We start from the raw sequence: 18799 nt of genomic DNA, 5'->3' as shown, positions 1-18799 counted from the left end.
TCTATCTCTAGAAAAGGAATTATAATAGACGTTAAGTAGTATTACGAAAGGGAACTCGAGGTAGGTCGGAACGCTACTATATTAACCTAATAAACGTAACTTAACGTAAAGAGGGAAAAAGTAGACTAGTAGGCGGAATCTGGGGCGCTAGGCTTTTAGGCCTAGCGGTTTAGTAGTTATATAACTTATAGGGGGTCCGTTAGGTACCTAAGGCCTAGGCGCTAAGGGGCCCAGTGCCTAGCGCCGTGATATATAACGATATTTTTAAAAAAAAAAATACTAAGTAATATATTAACCTCGACCTTATTTAAGAGCTATATTTTAAAAATAATAAAAAGACCTTACTTAAATAAATTAAATAATAACTAAAAATACGTATTACTTAGTACTAATTAAAGTAAGTCCTAGCTTTTATTATTAGCTAATTAAGTAATAATATTAAATACTTATATATAATAACTTATAAGAACCTTAACTTTACGTATATTACTATTACTAAGCTCTATATTATAAAAAAAGCCCTTACCCGAGCCTATATTAATAATACGGCTATAGTTAAAAAACTAAAATAATTAGAAAACGGCTCCTAAGCTAGCTCTATTTAAAATACTACTACCCTTAGTATATTAAAATAATAATTAATATATTTCAAAACGTAAAATAATTATAAAACTATTTTAGCCTCGTCTTATTTTATTACCTATAGCTCTTAAAAAATACTTAACGTACTTATTTTTATAAATAATAATACTAACCTTAAGTTTAATTACTAGCTTTAATATATTATAAAACGCTTAAAAAATACTAATTATAATATAAATAGGTACTACTTAGAGTATATTATTAATAAAATTAGAAGTAGTATTACGGAGTTTATATACTTAATACTAATTTCTAACGAGATTATTATAACTAAGTAGTTATTTTATAAGCTTAAATCGGCTTATACTAGCTTAATTATTATAAACGACGCTAGTTATAAACTAAATATACTTACGATTATATTTAAAGATATTTACTAAAAGCGCTCTATATTTACTAAGTTTATATATATTAATAAGCTTTTAAAGTCTTAGTAAAAGCGCCGTTTTTATAATAAGCTACTTATATATCTTCGTAACTAGGCCGTATTAAAGTACTTAAATAATACGGCTATTTTTTAAAAATATACTAAGTACGTTACTTAACTAACTAACGTAATATAGCCCCCTTTTATAAAAGACCGCCTAGTTAAGGCTTTTAACTAAACTTACTAAACTTTAAATAAAAATAATAAAAATAATAAATATAATAGAAGTATTAAAAGTACTAAATAAGACCGAGGACGTACCTCTACTTATAAAACGATCCCTAAAGCCCTATATTAAAAACTTAAAAATAGTAATACTTATTTTATTTATAATAATACTAAATATATCTCTAAGAACTATTTTAAAAAGCCGAAGACTACTATAGCTATTATTAACGCTACCGAGGGCCTTATTAAAATAGAGTTAGGTTTAAAAAACTAAAACCCCTAGTAAAAATAAACTCCTAACTAGGGGATACGTATAAAAAAGATAAAAAATTAATAATTAATTTAATAAACTTATAAGATTTTATAGGGGGCTAGCCCCTTAAAATAGAGCTTATATTAGTATTTAATAAATATAAAATTTACTTAAGAGCCTTATTTAATATAGGAGTTAATAAGTACGGATTTATAAATAACTATATAACCCCTTTATTATAATAGTTTTATACGGCCCTATTTTATAAATTATAATACTTAATCCCTATTACTAAATTTAATAAAGAGCGATTAAATAATATTAGCGTAGTATAAATTACTAACTTATATATTAATTAATAGGTCTTTTTAAAAATACCCTTTTTTTAGCTTAATACGGGCCGCTATAACTTAATTTTAGGGTAGAAATAGTTCGAATATTACGGGGTAAACCTTAATATTTATTATTAATATTTAATATAGCTTAAGGACTTATTATTATAAAAGACGCCCTTTATTATTATTAGGGATATTAAGGACTTATATACCCCGGAAGTTATTAATATATAATACTAAATCGACGCTAACTACTAATAGGACCTATTTAAAATAAATATAACCTACTATAATTAAAAGCTCTAGTAGTAATAAGTAAAGGGTATACTAATTAAGATATTATTATATTTATTAAAAACGATAACTTATTAAATATAGTAATTAAACGAGGCTAAGAATATAAAAAAAATAAAACGCGCCCTTAATAATATTAATATTACTCTTATAAAGAGGGCTAAGTAATAAAAACTATACTTAGTAATAGTATAAATAAATATTATTTTTATTAACGCTCCTATTTTTAAAAAGAACTTAAGGTAGAACGACGTTAAAATAGGCTCTATATTATTCTATAAGCTTAATTATATTATAAAAAATAAAAAAGAAGAGGTAGACCCCTTATATAACGACGACTAAGTTATTTATAACTTTATATTAACGAACTTATTAAAATATTTATAACCTTAAACTAACGTTTTTAATAAAATAGTTAGTAATATACTAGCGCTATATAAGCCGTATAACTATAAAATTAAGCTTTTAAATAATAATAAAGAGAAGCTAACTTATTACCCTTTATATAAGTAATTAGTACCCGAGCTAGAGGCTATAAGGGCCTATTTATTAAAATACTTATAAAAGGGATTTATTAAGCTAAGTAATACTCCTTTCGTATTACTAACGCTATTTATAAAAAAATATAATAATAGCCTACGTTTTTATATTAACTTTTATAAGCTTAATAAGGTTATAAAAAAAGACTACTACTTATTACTACTTATTAATAAAACCCTTGCATAGCTAAATAGGATAAAGATATTTATTAAGCTAAATATTAAATAGGCCTTTTATTATATCTAACTCGACCTAGCTTTTAAGGACTTAATAATATTTAGAACCCGTTACGGGGTATATAAATATAAAGTAATACTTTTTAAGCTTTATAACGGGCCTATTATATATTAATAATATATAAATAAGATATTAATAAAGTATTTAAATAACTTCTATATAGCGTATATAAATAATATCCTAATCTTTTTTAATAACCCTTTTTAATACTAAGAGTACGTTATTAAAATACTAAACTACTTATAAAAAATAGGCTTATAAATAAATATTAAAAAGTATGAATTTAGTATTACTTTTATAAAGTACTTAGGCTTTATAATTTTAATAAAAAGTATATAGCTAGATAAGAAAAAAGTTTTTATAATTAGAGACTAAAAACTACTTATATTATTTAAAAGTATTTAGTCTTTCTTTAGGTTTTATAACTTTTATAAGAAGTTTATAAAAGATTATGGCCGCTTAGCTAGGCCTTTTATAAAATTAATAAGTAAGGGAGTTTTTTTTAATTTTAATACTAATTACGAAACGGCCTTTAAAACTATAAAGTTAGTATTAACGTTAGCGCCTATTTTTTACTATTTTAAACTAAAGTTATTAACGTAATTAAAAATAAACGTCTCTAACTTAGTATATGCCGGGGCGCTACTATAATAATAAAAAAATAATAAGTTATGATACTTAGTAACTTTTTATTTAAAAACGATAAGTAATATAAAACTTAACTACGCTATTTATAATAAAAAAATATTAATAATAGTACTATACTTAGAAAAATAGTGCGCAAAGCTTATAAATTATAAATATAAGTTTAACGTTATTATAAATTATTAATTACTATTATTTTTTATAACTAAGCGCTTACTTAACTTATAATAAGCCTACTAAGTTAATACGTTAATAAACTTTAATTTTTAAATTTATTACTACTTAGGGAAAGAGAACGTATTAGGTAATACCCTTTTATAAAAAATAAAAAATATTCGTATTTAATAAGTATTAAAAGAGGTTAATAAGATATAAGTCCTCTTATTATTAAGATTACTATTTCTTAATATTATAGCAAAGCTATAAGTACTATGAAGCGCTATTATTAGCTAATTATAGCTTATAATTAGCTTACTTTTATTAAAAAACGAGCTTTAGGGGTACTTATTAATAAAAAAGATTTTAAAGCTTAATAAGGACCTTATTATAGCGTTTTTTATATTAATATAAGCGCTAATAGCCGAAGGATACGAGCGCTAATTTATTTCAAACGACGGATTATTAATAATAAATAAGAAGCTCGTAATACCTAAAAAAGAGAACCTCCGTATTATAATTATTTATAAAGTTTATAAATAAAAACTCCTCGCTTACTTAGGGTATAATAAGGTTATAAAAATAATTAAATAATAATATTACTAGCCGGGCTTAATAATAAATACTTATTAATATATATAGAACCATTATACTTATTATTAATTATAAAAGCTATATAATAAACCCTTAGAAAAGCTAAGACCGCTATTAATACCTAACTACTTATAATAATATATTTTTATTAACTTTATAACTATCCCTACTAATTAAAAAGGATTTAATAATATATAAATAGTAATAAACTACCTAAATAAAAGGGCAATATTTATTCTTTATTATAAAACTATTATAATAAAAAACATAAGCTAAATATTCTATAAGCGGGTATTACTTATCTTCGGCTTATTAAAAACTATTACGTTAAACCGAGGCCCCTAATTTATTTTTAATTTTTAGGGGGAGCTTTATAAAATTTATAAAGTTAGGCTATAATTATTAATAGCTAATTATTTATAAACGGATAGCTAAACGAAAGTACTAAATTAGTATATTTTATAATAATTAAAACTACTAATTAATTAATATTAAAATAACTAAACTAATATACTACTCGTAGTTAATTTTATTTATATTACCTAGCTTAGTAAGATTACGGGGCTATTATTATATAAAATAAAATTCGGTTACTAACTACGGCTTTTTTTTAACTAGTCTAAGCAAACCCGCTAATTTAGCTTTATAAAAAAAAAGCTAAACTATACTAATACGTAATATATAACTTAGGGAATATACGAGGCCTAAGAGATTACTAGGGGTAATATAAAGGTTGCTTAAGTACGATATAAAAAGTATATTAACCGCTATTAATACCTAAATAACTTAAAAATAAGAGACCGGGTCTTTATTAATACTTTATATTAAAAGTCCGCTAATATAAATAAATTATAATAATTATAAGCCGGCTTATAGCCTATTATTAACGCTAAATAGGGGGGTATATAAGTTATAAAATTATTAATAAGTAGCTGGGTATACCTAGTTTTCTATTTAAATAAGCTAAGGAAGGTTACTAACGACTTATTACTTAAGCAAAACTAAGAGCTACTATTACTAATTATTAATAATAATAGCGAGCTAAAGTACGAGGTTTTTAAAATAGTTAAGTTATACTTATATAGGGAAAAGCTATAGTACTAAATAAACTAAAAAAAATATAATATAAATCTAACGTAATATAACGTAAAGAGCTTTAAGTATACGTTAATAGTACTATAAGCGTTTTATTATTAATACTTAATTACTAAGGGTTTATTATAGAACTTAAATATATAAATAAAAACCGCTATAACTAATAATTCGCTATTACTAAGGGATAATAATAATATAATAATAATAATTACGGCTATAAATTTACTAAAATAAAGGGTAATTAAGAAGTTTATTTTTTAGTACTACGGATAGCGCCCTCTAATATAAAGGGGGGGGGGGTAATATTATAATAATAAGTATTAAAGCCTTTATAAGCCCTATAGCTTAGCTTTAGGCTACGAGGCTAAGCTTTTAATAGTTACGTAATAAGCTAGACCGCTAGGCCTAAAGGACTAGCTCGCTAGCTTCTATTTTTTTATTTTTATTTTTTTTTTACGTTAAGTCTTTAGTTAATTAAGTTAATATAGTAGCGTTCTAACTTACCTCGAGTTCCCTTTTATAATAGCTACTTATATACGCTCCTTTTTAGTAGTATTAAATTTAGGTATTATAATAGAAAGTAATAGAAGTAGTAATATATAGAGATAAATTACGATAATTATGCCCGTATAGCTAACGTGGCCGTTTGGCTAAAAAGTACCCACTTTAGTAAGTAATGAGTCCCGAATGCCTAAAAAAGTGGGGGCGGGCACGAGTACAGGAAGGTGAGGTCGGCACGCAAGGTACTTTTCTCTCTCTTGCCTCGGGCTAACAACCTATACGGACGGCAATCAGACTCGAATCTTTGGCGAAGACGATGTTCTCTTTCTAGAATATGCGTCTCGTGGGCTCGGTGCATTTAACATTGAAATGTACCTATCTACCTACCTTACCTAGGTACATCAATAGAGAGGACCTAACCTGGTGGCTGGCTTAGTCAGACCTCGTACTTTGTTCCTCCTCGGTCTCAATGGAACCAATCAAACGTTTGACGTGCGGCCGTGCCCCGTCTTTGGCTGGTGACTAGTCCATGACTGGCTCCGTTTCGAACGGCTTCCCGTGCTACAGCATGTCTGACCTTGACCCTGCCGTCTCCGTTCTTTTTCCACCTCTGGGTTTTTTGGCGTCCAGTCCAGTCGCACCTGGACTTTTTTGCTTGAGGTGGGCGGCTGTGGACTCTCTGGGTTCTTGGGGGTTTGGCACCGCATCGCGCCGCGCTCTTGCTCTTGGTTCCTTCTCGTCCGCTCGGTTCTCCCTGTCACTGACTGCCATTTCTTCCATTCCCTTTCGTTTTTGGTTCTCATGCTCCCTGAACCATTTCCATCATCCCTTCTCTCCGGTCAGAAACTGGCACATACCTCTACACAAAGACCAAACGAACACACACACGCATATACTCGACTCGGGCACGGCATCCCAGGGACACCTCAACTTGGGCTTGATCCTGGCATAAGACACTGGGTACACTGGGACGTTGCGTTGCGTTTGCGCCGCCGACTTGCTTGACGCTCCGCTTGCTGCTTCTGCAGCCCCCAAAAGTGCTTGTCACCTTTACGCTACCTGCCGTATCCTTTTCTTGCTGTTGCTACCTACCTTACCTTTTACTCCGTACTGCCGCTACGCTGCTGCACTTCTCTCTCTTTCTCTCGCTCAACATAGCCCAACCGAGCCTCCCCCATGTTCTCGTCATAGCCCACCCCCCCTTCCTCCCATCGCTGCTGTTGTTTCTGCCCCTTCCCTTCCCTTCATTTACCCTAACCTCGACCCTCTCTCTCTGCAGTTCTCATTCCCTTTTCCCGCTCCTGTTTCCCTCCTTCTCCCCCGCCATTCCTTGCGTGCGGCCACCGCCAAAGGCTCCTTTCTCTCGTTTCCCCCTTCTTCCCTGCCTGTGTACGCTGCGCAGCGCGGACCCCCGAGTCAATCGCATCCAAAGAGAAAACAGGTGCTTGAACCGCCAAGGTTTCTCAACTGCATCATAGAGAGCAAGAGAGACCTATATACTACGTAGAAAGACCGTACCATCGGGTGAGTTCATCCCCCATCTTCTTCCCAACTCTACTTCTGCTTCTCGAACACAACACACCCCCACGGACCACACAATCTACACCTCTCTTTTACTCCAAGACCCAAAACGGAAGACGGACAAAAGAGAAAAGGAACGGTGGTGACTGACGTTGGCCCGGTTCTGTGGGCGCCGTGTGTAGCCAGCTCATCCCGTCCCGTCCACGTCCTACGTCCTACGAATCGCAGACGGTCGCCACCCTCCCATTGATAACCTCGCGCCGGTCCATCCCCCGCCAGCAACGCTTCTCTGCGATACCGATACGCACGACCGTCCGTACCCACCTCGTCCACACGTTGCATATAATCATGTCAAACGGTCCACCCCAGTCCATGCCTCTACAAACCCAACACCAGAACAAGGTTGATGGGAGTTCCGGTCCCTTCGCCTCAGATGCAAACACCCACAATGCAGCAGACTTCAACGACATCTCTTTCCCTTACGTCTCCAACCCTCAGATCCAGTTCCAGACACACACAATAGCACCCTCGCCGCCCTTGTCCGAATCATCCTTTCAGCAACTGGAGCCTCCCTCGAGTCAGAGACCCGGCCCCAGTCCACTTGCCGCCAGCAATTCACTCCGAATACAGACGTCAGACTTTCATCCCAACCTCCCCACACGAACCGACATTCACTCAAACGACGCCCTTTCGACCCCGCGCCGCCCGAGTAACGCCCTCCAACATAAAACCTCGTCCTCCAATCTCAAACCCATATCCCGTACCCCAAGCTTCAAAGCTGCCATCGCCAACAGCCTGGGTCCCGCCTCGGCTACAAGCTCGTGCATGCCCAGTCCCATTCTCTCGGCTATGAGCGACGTCACCCCGCTGCCTTCACCTTTGTTATCTGGAGACTCGCCCGGCCCTTGGAGACGTCTTGGGGTGCGACCGCCTTCAAGGGATCAAATGCAAAACCCAGCCCCGGACTCCGTCCTCGTCACGTCTACCGGCGAATCAATAGCGGTAGCCTTGGCCAACGCCTCGAAACGCAAAGTCTATGCTGGCCTGGTGGCCGAGGGCTCCGACGGTGCGGGCGCAAAGGGACCATTGAATGGCAAGGCCGAACACGCGCGGAACCGAAGCATCAGCGAGTACATCCCGGACCCCAATTACGTTCCCAAGCGACACATCACCGTCTCAGGCTCCCACACGAAGCCGACAAACGGCCCCGACTCTGGCCTCGAGCCGCACATGCGCCGGGAGGCCAATCTTGCAGAATCAAGAGGCCTGACACCGGCGATTGCGCAACCACCAACCCCGCCACCGAGCGAATCATCAAGAGACTCGACCGAAATGGCGATCGGCAAACCGAAACCCGCGATAACCGAGTACTTTGAAGCCTACGGCCGCGACCGAAAGAAGAGAAGATGGAGAGCAATCAAGACGCTAGGCCAGGGAACGTTCAGTCGAGTGATGCTGGCAACGAGCCAGATGGATGACGGAAGCGAATTACTACGAACTGATAACAGCCTCACTCCGATATCCAAAATGTCGCCATCATTCAGAAAGACTCTTGTTGCAGTCAAGGTCTGCGAACACGGCCCTCGAGGAGGAGCGAGCGAGGAGAGAATCGAAATGTCACTGAAGCGCGAACTTGAGATCATGCAGACCATCAGCCACCCTTCCCTGGTCCACCTCAAGGCGTGGAACATTGAGCCAAGCCGCGCCATCTTGGTCCTTAGCCACTGCCCTGGGGGCGATCTGTTCGACGTGGCCACAGGCCATCGCCAACTCCTCAAACCAGCCTTGTTGCGAAGGATGTTTGCCGAGTTGGTGGGCGCTGTACGGTACCTGCATGAGCGCAGGATCGTCCACAGGGATATCAAGCTCGAGAGTGGGTATTTCTCTTGGTAATGGAGAGCTACCCTTTGCTGACTACTCCCAGATGTACTCGTGAACTTGACGGCACCTGAGCTCGCAGACCCCTCAATCGACTGGACGACATACCCGCACTCGGTCATCACCCTCACCGATCTCGGTCTCTCCCGCCGCATCACCGACGACGAGAAACTCGAGACGAGATGTGGCTCGGAGGATTATGCCGCTCCCGAGGTTATCATGGGTCTGCCCTACGATGGCCGCGCCACCGATGCGTGGTCTCTGGGTGTCTTGCTCTACGCACTTCTCGAAGCTCGCTTGCCTTTCGATCCTTACCCAAACACGATGGACGGCCACCGCATGCGCAGTCGCACCAGTCACCGCATAGCACGTGCGGAGTGGCGCTGGATCGACTATGCCGGCCAGGATGGCGATCACGAAGGCGACGAAGCCAAGTTTAAGGAGCGCGGTCTCCTCGGTGCAATGGAGATTACTGAGGGCCTGTTGCAACGCGCAAGGAGCCGGTGGGTACTAGAGAAGGTGGCAGACAACGAATGGGTCAAAGGAGCGATCCAGGTCAGCGGCGGCGTGCGCTTCCGCGAAGAGGTACAAGGCGCAGAGGTTTAATGATATTGGAGAGGCGTTCTCTCCGTGATACCCCCTGGCAATAACGACGGGACACAGGGAAAGGAAATGAGTTTCGGTTACGGTATTTGGGGCCTGGTTGTACGAATAGGTGGGACGGACGCACGGTTGGTTGGCGGACGGACAGTGGGCGTATATGACAACCTGGCATGCCCATGATGACTTGCTTCTGGGTTGTTGGGTACTTCCCATTGGTTTCCCCTTTTTCTTTATTATGTTCAAGGCGAGTATTTCGCACTCGCATGAGGGCTGGGAGGGAGCATGAGATGTCAGAGCTCCCACTTCAGCTCTGGGACAGTCAATGTCCCAGTCTATTCAGTGACCTTTTTCTTAGATTTGAGCTCATGAACTGAACCCAAAAAATACTTAGAGACGGATGGCTCAAACTTTTTATCTACTTTTTATGGGGATAGCGACGGTGTTTTGTATATATCAGCTGGGAAACCAATCTTTCTTCATCCTTTTCTTCTCTCCGATTCACTTCACTACTGTATAACTTTTTCAGACGCGTCTGACTTGCCATAGTCTACTTCTTCTTTTCAAAGACTCGGGCATTATTTGTGCCTTTCATTCAGGTTTCTCTTCGCGCCTCGATGCTATTCAAAATCAAATATCAAATACCCGTCCCATTATGAAGATGAACTGCTTTATCAGTGATTTGCGATGGTCGTAGCTCTGTGTTGGGTAAGTCCCTCCTTGATTTGGAAGGGCTTGTTGTCATGCTGAGACTATTCACTTCAAAGGTCGTCGAGGGAGTGGCGTTCCTAGACTGGTAGATGTTGGGTTCTAGAAGGGTTGTGAGGGTTCCATGTCAGGCGAGGACCGTCTGTCGGTGCGACGTGGGCGTGGACGGAGGGGTTCCGGCTGTGTGGCTTGGAGTGGTGGTTGTGGGGGATGGATGGAAGGGGGTTGGTGGTTTGAGATGATGGGACGTATAGATGGTGACCGTTCCAGATCGTACCTTGGGGAAACGGTCTCGACTTTTGGGGAAAAGACGGCGGCACGCGGACGTTGGTCTACGTTACGGTTGCGATGCCGGGGTTCTCTTTGTTTGGGGATTTCTTTCACCGGATTCGAGGTGGGAGGTGAGAGGTGGAGGGTTTTGGTGATGTGGCGCTGGGGTTGAAACATACGGCGTTGATGGGGTGATTTGGGGGGAGTTGGGTGATCGGAGACACCGGCGTGGCTTGGGGCTAGAAGGTGGGCCGCTTTTTTTTGCGTTGGATGTTTCTATTCTTGGTTTTTCGTCGGCGTTGGAAACGGTTTACTTTGGTAACGTCGTTCGATCCGGTCCGGAGGGTGAACGACGGGATACGGACGGGGGGGTTTTTGGTGGTGAGATTCTCGGGGCGGAGGGACCGGGGTGCGAGTTTGGTTCGGGGCGGGTGGCTGCGGGGTCCGGGGCTGTGGGGCCCGGAGGGGGCGGGGGTTGGGCGTGGGTGTGGAGAGGTGCCGGCGGGACGTGTGGTGACGAGCTGGATGCAGGTTGTGGAGACTGTCGATTCGATTTTGGGACATTCGAGTGGCTGGCATTACGCAGCGTTCGCGTTTTTTTTATTATGACGTTTGAGGTCACTTGTGAGAAGCCTCTGATTTGGACTGCAGTTGAGGGGTTTATGTTTGATGGCGCCTGGAGGGACTGTTGATATTGATCTGTGAGGGACTGGCCCACTTTCCGTTACGGTGAGAGGAGAGGTATATAAAGAAGCGTTCGACGAGGACTTCATTTTTCCGGGAGCAGGCCAATACAATCCCGGTAGGTGGGCTTGATACCACAGGTAGCCAGCCTACTATTTTCGAAAACACAAGGGTCTCATTTCTTACGTCTGGCCTGGCACATATATAACATTATCTCAGTACCTAGTGAGCAAAGTTTCTCATTCATTGTTTATTCAAGAGAAATATCCAGCGGGCGAGGAAGAGACCCTAATAATAGGGACTGCTTTAGGATAGGACTTGGGGTACCACGGACAAGGGGTCTAGCTGGGAGTCCTGCCTTAAGTGGATAAAATCCCTGACTTTGCAGAAGTTCTTGGTAAACCTGGCGATTGGGTGGTGGCGTCCTTCAGCCTGTGGAAGGCCTGACTTGGTTGAGCTAAAATATAAGCGCTCCCTCTGTGGGCTTTTATACTAGGTGACTTGTTGTCTCGACTCTGTTTCTGACCGGGCAGGTCCGGTATGTGTCTGCCAAGCAGCATCTTTCACCCGTATAGAATGGCGAAGTCAGGGACCCAATGTGACAGGCACCTCGGAATGCTATGATTATGCGATACCGTCGGGTGCTTGGCTTTGGCAGTTGTTGTTAAGCATCTTGAAAGTTGGCCGAAGAAGAGTGAGAAGAGAATGAAGACGGTCAATGATAGAAGTGATGGAGGATATAGGTTCTTGAGGAATTTAGGGATGGATATGCTATGTGCAAGGTGCGAGCGCCGTGAGGCTGTGCTCGGCATACACATCCTTCCCTTGTCAATGGCCATCGTCAGAACTCTGTTACGTATTTATGCTGAATACGTAGAGACTCGTGAAGGATGTTGGTACGGAGCGGAATGCTGTTATGGCATGATAGCAATGCCTTGAGTTCTTCGTTAGTATATTGTTTCGAGCTTCTTCTAAAACTATCTTTCGGATCCGGTAATTTTGAGCTGCCGTAGCTGCCTGGCCACATATTCTCTCCCCCAGACCTTGGCCTCTCTGAAAGAAGTCGAGCGTGATGTACGGGCATTTATATACATCCTGGCGTAACGACCTCCGACTACCATAGTCTCTCATGCTCGATTGATCTTTGCCGGAAGGCTCGTGCCCTTCCGGACTGAGTGGGAGAGATATGAGGTAGGATATCTATTATCGTGTCACATTCACCGCGAGCATCACCATCGCTAGTGACTGGGACTTTTGTCTTTGTGCGATCTTCTTCAATTGCTAACATCGTTCACGGCCTCTAGGTCAAAGACGACCCATGCAATACAGCCACACTACCTCAAGTACTTTTAAACTCCATGAACCGTTGTTCTTTCCATGCACACGTGAGTGTCTCCGTCTAGAATTACAACCTACTTCTGAGGCGCGTTCCCACTCAGAAATTTTTACTCACTGTTGAGATACCTTCTGCCGCTCATCAAAGAAGCTCAAAAGACCACGTCATTCCCAGGCCAGAGAACATCATATCCTGCCCCTTCATCCAGGTTAATCGACCCGCCCATCACCGCCAAATTGGCAGGATCAGAAAAGTTCATGTCCGCCGGCCCGATGAATTGCCCCAGATCATCTAGATCTCGCCACGAGAAGCCTCTGACAAGAAGATCGGGCTGATGAGGGAAGGCAGCTATATTCGAATGCGCATGACCATGCGACATCCCGCCAAACCCTTGATGATGGTCGGCATGTCCACCAAGACCTCCATACCCATTGCTGTTACCGGCACCGGCCGAGCTCGGTACAGTCGGTACGTGCACCGACACGGACCCGGGGCCGCCTGCCCCATTATGGAGGCCGAACGCCGGACACGGTACTCCGGTGTTGGTGGCATCGACTGCGTGACCGTCAGGACCGGAGATGGTGACGTTGGATTGTAGGGTAGGTCCTTGACTCCGTTGCTGCTGTTCCTCTGGTTTACTACGCCATAGCAGGGAAAGAAGGCGCGCGTAGCGCTGACCCAAGCTGTGTGGGCTCAGGGACGAGCGTTGGAGGCCTTCGATAGTGACGTTGATTGAGCGGCGGACGCTTTCTGAGGCCTCGCTTCCTAGGGCGCCAGCGAGACGGGCCTGTTTGTATCAATCAGCAAGATGTGCGAGAGAGTAAAGGTAAGATGACCGCCATACCTTGAAGAGAAACACGGCCGCGTAGATTACGTAGAGGTAGTACTTTAGCGGCATGTACCTTAACCCGGTAGCCGGATCTACAGAGGAGTTGAGGATGTTTAGAAGAGAGTTGGCCGCGTCCATTGATTCGTAAATGAAGCGGGCGTCGGGCGTACTAGCGAGGTCCGCGAATAGGGGGCTGCTGATTGTCGTCGTTGGTGGCTGCGGCAGTGGTTGTGGTGGGTGTCTTGCTGGCGCTTGGGTTGCCGTCGTCGTCTCGTGTCCGTTGTGTTGCTGTTTCTGATCTTTTGAGGACATGTTCTGCTGTTGACTCTGCTGGCTCTGTTGATATTGTTGTTGGTTATGCTGCATCTGTTGCTGCTGTTGTTGGCGGGCTTTGGTGATTGCGCGGTTGATTGTTGCTTGGAAGGCGAAGGCGTTGATGTAGAGGCGGAGGAACTCGTAGGAGAGGTTGAGGCCTGCTTTTATTAGGGGCGTGACTGGAGGTTGAGTATTAGTTGGGATCATTCATGGGGTGTGAAACCGAGGGCACAATGGTGGCTTGAGAAGGTTGTCGACTTACAGTTGAGGCTTCCCCAGACGATCTTCCATTTACGAAGTACTGCGAAAGAGTCATCCTATGGTTGTTAGCCAAATAATGTGACGAGGAATGGCACTCGAGGATGATGGAAAGACTGTCAAGAGCGACTTACTATATACCTCACGTACTCTCCGCCGAGGTACAGCTGAGCTCTATGACTTGATGATGAGTATAGTATGTCATGAGCATTGCTGAAGAGCTGTATCAACTCAAGCTGAGCCTGGAACAGCTGTCCGAGGTTGTCTCCCCCGGCTTCCTGTATTCTTAGAGATGGGAAGTCCGCAGAGCGTGGTACTGTCGACGGCCCCGGCCCACGGGACCAGAACCCCTTGCCTACACGGATCGACACTTCCCTATCACTCATGTAGCAAGCTGATGACCCAAAGACACAAACGTCAGCACGGCTGCCTCATCACTTTTCGCCAAGGAAAGGCTTACCAGCCCAAACCAACCTCTTCCTCCGAAACGTTTCCGACGACGGGCTCGTCTTATCCGACAACAGCCCCGTCTGCTCCAGACTCTGCAGGTACCCCAGCCGTATCGCGACGCCGATCTGCATCCACGCGCCCTCGTCCTCCTCGCCTCGCCCGACGGTAGGCTTCTCCTGCAGTCTCTGCGGCGCCCACTGCGCGAGGATGAGCAGGGCCTCGACGGCGCCGACGGTGGTGGACCCCTTGTAGATGAGCTTGGAGATGAGGGTCTCCATGTACCGCGAGCAGGCCTCGTGGACGCGGGTCATGGATGGCTCGTCTTTGGAGGCGACTGTGAAGATTGCGGTGACGAGGTGAGGCTCTGAGTCGATGAGGGAGGAGACTGTGGCGGGGGTGTGGGTGAGGATGCATTTGTCTGCTACGGGGAAGAAGGGGTGGAAGTGGTCGATGTATCTGGTTGTGGTTAGCCCTACGATAAGGGGGTTTTGAAGAGGATCGAGTGAGTGAGGGGTGTCATACAATGTGAGCAGACGTGAAGCGACAGGCAGACTTAATACACCGTCTGATATTGGCGGATAATGGGTCGCCGCAGGTGTCGATGGCTTGCGTGACCCTTTCCTAGGACTGCACTTATCCCGACCCGGAGCATCACTCACAGACAGGTGTCGCATATCGTCACGCCGCTCCTCCCCATCGAGGTCAGCAACCTGCGCCAGGAGATTAAGCGCGTCAGAAGGATTCAACAAGTCGCTGGAGGTGATGTGGCCCTCGATATCGCCGGAACTCTTGAGAGACCAGGTCGACCTGCCGCCGGGGCTGTCCGGCTGCGAAGTGGAGCCGGGCCAACTCGCCGGCCTCTCTGCCGGGCCGTCGTCGTCTTCTTCGGGGGAGCACGACCAGGGCTCGCCGCCGTCGTTGCGGTGCCGAGAATCCGCCGGGCTGGTGGAGCGCTGGTGGTGCATGTGCTGGTGTTCTCGGATGTTCGTCGCCGAGGAAATGCCGACGTCTCCAGCTCCCGGTCCTGAGTCGTAGGCTGCCGGCCCGGTGACGGTGTCCGAGTGTTGCTGTTGTTGTTGATGCGGGAAGACGGCATCGTCACCTTGTGGTAAGCGGACAAACTTACGGGGCCGTCGGCCGCCTCTCCTTGATGTTGCTAGGACGCATTCTTTTTGTTCTCTTACACAGCGACGGCAGGGTGGTATACCTGGGTTACCACCATAGTCTCTACATGAGGGGGAAACAAGGTGGTGTTAGTCAAAAGATAAGCTGGGCCTTGGCAGGCGTTTCTCATGAGTTTCCAACCAACACTCATATATTTAATCCAATTACCGGCCTGCGCGCCGTGGCATGTTGGTGTACATGTGTGTTCATGATATCTCTCATATAGTAGAGGGGTAACTGGTACGGCGAAGTTTACTCACAAGTCACATCTCGTCTTCCTGAGCCGGCAGGAGACGCAAGCGCGCGATACCCGCCTCTCTTTCCCAGTAGCCGTCACCGCGTGAGGCAAGCGGTGGTGCTGCTGATGCGGGGGACTGACCATCATCGTAGAAGGCCGGCGGTCGGTGACGGGGGCGGCGGCAGCGGTGTCCACAGACATGGTGTTGCGATTATTACGTCGGCGACTCGGTGTGCTCGGTTTCTCCTCCTTCTCCTCTTCTTCCTCCTCTTCGGTCCAAGCGTGTGGGCGCGAGGGGGCAGCGGCGGCGGCGGCGGAAGCGGCAACGGCAGGGCGCGGTGAATGTCGGGCCAACGCGGCGGTTGGTGATGGACCGATGGTTTTTGGACTGAGTGGAGCACAACTGAGGGGGGACTCTGGGGACTCTGGAGGCGTGAGAGCCCGGATGCGAATGGGGTAAAGAGAGCATCGGCACGGCAATCCAGGGCTAGTCGTCCGTCATCCACGGAAGTACGGCAATGTGGCTGGCTTGTTTCGGCGATAGTTGGGGGGGTTTTAATGTTTTTTCTGTCTAGCGGTGGTATTGTCGGCGTAAAACTCGATGCATGACGCACCTTTTGATGGTGAAGGTTTACGCACTACCCTGTTTTGCGACTCTCAAGACTTCACAAATGTATACTTTTTAGGAGTAGGGTATAATTCGCAGGTATTACCGATCGAGAGCTAGCTCGTCCCAAATCCCCTCTTCCTTTGAACTTTGAGTTTTATGGCGGCACAGCTGACTTCTAAGGGGGAAACGGTAGGGAGTACTTGACAGCACTCTAGAGTCTGCACTAATCCTATCCGTACTAACTAACATAGTGGTAGCTGCATAGGATTCGAGACCCTGTTAAACTCTCTACGAGCTTGGTCTCAACATCCATGTCTAATCGCGTGGACATCACCAACGAGACTAAAGCTGCTGCTCATCATCTGCGACGAAGCAGAAAAGTTCCCATTTTCTTCTCGCAAGTAATAGCGTTCCATTCGGCGAATAATCTCTATTTTGCCTCGGTGGGTTAGAAAAGTCTCGGAGTCTCCTCCCTCTCATTCGGCACTCATTTCAATCCGCCGGCGAGGACCAGCTCTTGGCCAGTAAGATATCCAGTCTTGACAAACCTGGGGGCGGACGGCGATCACGGGTCAGCACAAAGTGAAAAAAATACAAAAGAGCACCACAATAGCTCCCGCCGGTCAGTTCGGTAACTTACGTTACGACAACGTTTGACACTTCCTCGGGAGCGCCTAATCTGTGGACCGGGACGCTGGCAGCAATGGCCAGCCCCGGATCTGTGGACCTCAACTCCTCAAGGTCATCTTTACTATCCCAGGTTCTTTAGGGCGCTCATGTCAGTGAAATGCCAAGATGGGACTATAGACGACAAATGTCTGCTGCTCACGTTGATTTCGGAGTGGCAATCATGCCAGTGGCCCCAATCATGGCGGGCAGCACCTGAGAAGCAATGTCAGCACAGCTCAAGCAAGAGTCCATACTTCACTTCGACCCTCGGCCCGAAGACGATGAAAGTTGAGGCTTACAATATTCACGGTAACACCCTCCGGTGCCAAGAACGTGGCCAAATTAAGACCCATTGAGCTGCGGCTTAGAGTTAGACAAGCTTCGGCCCCCATTTCTCGGTCACGCCGTAAACGACCCCAGAAGACCGGGACATCCCGCCGGGAAACCAATTAACAAGATATACGAACATGCCAAGTGCGGATAGAGCATATCTCAAAAGGTCACAAAAAACAGATGACTGGGAAAACACTCACCAGAGAGCGCCCTTGGTAGCGGCGTAGTGGCACCCGTTGATCCCCCCACCGCGGCTCGCAATGCTGCCCACGAGAACGACACGGCCCCACCCCTGAGCGCGCATGCCGGGCAGGCAGGCCTTTGTCACGACGAACTGGCTGCGGGCGTTGACCTCCATCATCTCGTCCCAGTCGTCTTCGCCAATGTCCGCCGGGTCGCGGATCCGGCGACCGAGGCCGGCGTTGGCGACGAGCACCGAGACGGCCTTGTGCTTCTGCGCGACCTCGCCGTTGGCGAAGATGCTAGGCACCAGGTTCCGGGTCGATTCCCTCGAGGAGAGGTCGGCCTGGAAGGGGACGAAGAGCTGCGATGGATACTTATCGCGCAGCTCTTGAGCCAGAGCATCCGCCTTCGCCTGTTCTGGATGTTAATATACCGAAGAGATTAGGCCCGTGGTTTGCGTGGGTGGCCTCACGGGCCGTAGACCCGTATGGTCCCCCGTGCACCTGTGGCCCCCTCCCCATCTTGTCATCGGTGATGCCGTACCTGACTTGACGAATAGTGTAATGCGACATCGCAGCCCTCGGCGGCGAGAGCATGGGCAACGGATGAGCCTATGCCACCACTGATCGCCGGTGAAGATTATCTGGTCAGCGGGAACATACGATGACAGCCTCACTAGCGGAGGGGTCCAAGGTGGGATGGCCACTTACCTCGCCCCTGTCACTAGAGCTAGGCGGCCCTTGGTGGTGTTGTCTGTGCTTCTAATGCTGTGTTGGACCATCTTGACAGTTGGACCCTTGTAACAGACCTGCGGACGGTTCGAGACTTTTGGTATGCACCTTGATGATAGGTAGGTAACAGAACAC

The 18799-nt window shown here is 44.8% G+C and overlaps 3 protein-coding genes across 3 annotated transcripts; 1 reads left to right on the top strand and 2 right to left on the bottom strand.

The window, feature by feature from the left end:
- Positions 1–7063: 7063 nt before the first annotated feature.
- Positions 7064–9892, top strand: CLUP02_09937 (uncharacterized protein; the record flags this gene model as incomplete). The annotated part of the gene is made up of 3 exons (XM_049288913.1): positions 7064–7071; positions 7591–9281; positions 9333–9892. 3 exons carry the CDS (start codon positions 7064–7066, stop codon positions 9890–9892), a joined length of 2259 nt encoding a protein of 752 aa, XP_049146057.1.
- A 782-nt stretch (positions 9893–10674) lies between these two features.
- CLUP02_09936 (uncharacterized protein) lies at positions 10675–12836 on the bottom strand (the record flags this gene model as incomplete). Its single annotated transcript, XM_049288912.1, has 11 exons — positions 10675–10926; positions 10979–11118; positions 11172–11405; positions 11487–11563; positions 11633–11697; positions 11876–11951; positions 12050–12094; positions 12158–12319; positions 12405–12459; positions 12574–12711; positions 12782–12836. 11 exons carry the CDS (start codon positions 12834–12836, stop codon positions 10675–10677), a joined length of 1299 nt encoding a protein of 432 aa, XP_049146056.1.
- A 199-nt stretch (positions 12837–13035) lies between these two features.
- Positions 13036–18714, bottom strand: CLUP02_09935 (fungal specific transcription factor; the record flags this gene model as incomplete). The annotated part of the gene is made up of 13 exons (XM_049288911.1): positions 13036–13671; positions 13729–14207; positions 14291–14345; positions 14421–14680; positions 14747–15192; positions 15259–15963; positions 16161–16526; positions 17389–17511; positions 17578–17630; positions 17717–17774; positions 17951–18345; positions 18477–18555; positions 18644–18714. 13 exons carry the CDS (start codon positions 18712–18714, stop codon positions 13036–13038), a joined length of 3726 nt encoding a protein of 1241 aa, XP_049146055.1.
- Positions 18715–18799: the final 85 nt, after the last annotated feature.

The sequence above is a fragment of the Colletotrichum lupini genome, chromosome 5 (assembly GCF_023278565.1).
Source record: "Colletotrichum lupini chromosome 5, complete sequence".
NCBI classification, from domain to species: Eukaryota; Fungi; Ascomycota; class Sordariomycetes; order Glomerellales; family Glomerellaceae; genus Colletotrichum; species Colletotrichum lupini.
This window is presented reverse-complemented; position numbering and strand designations above follow the sequence as displayed.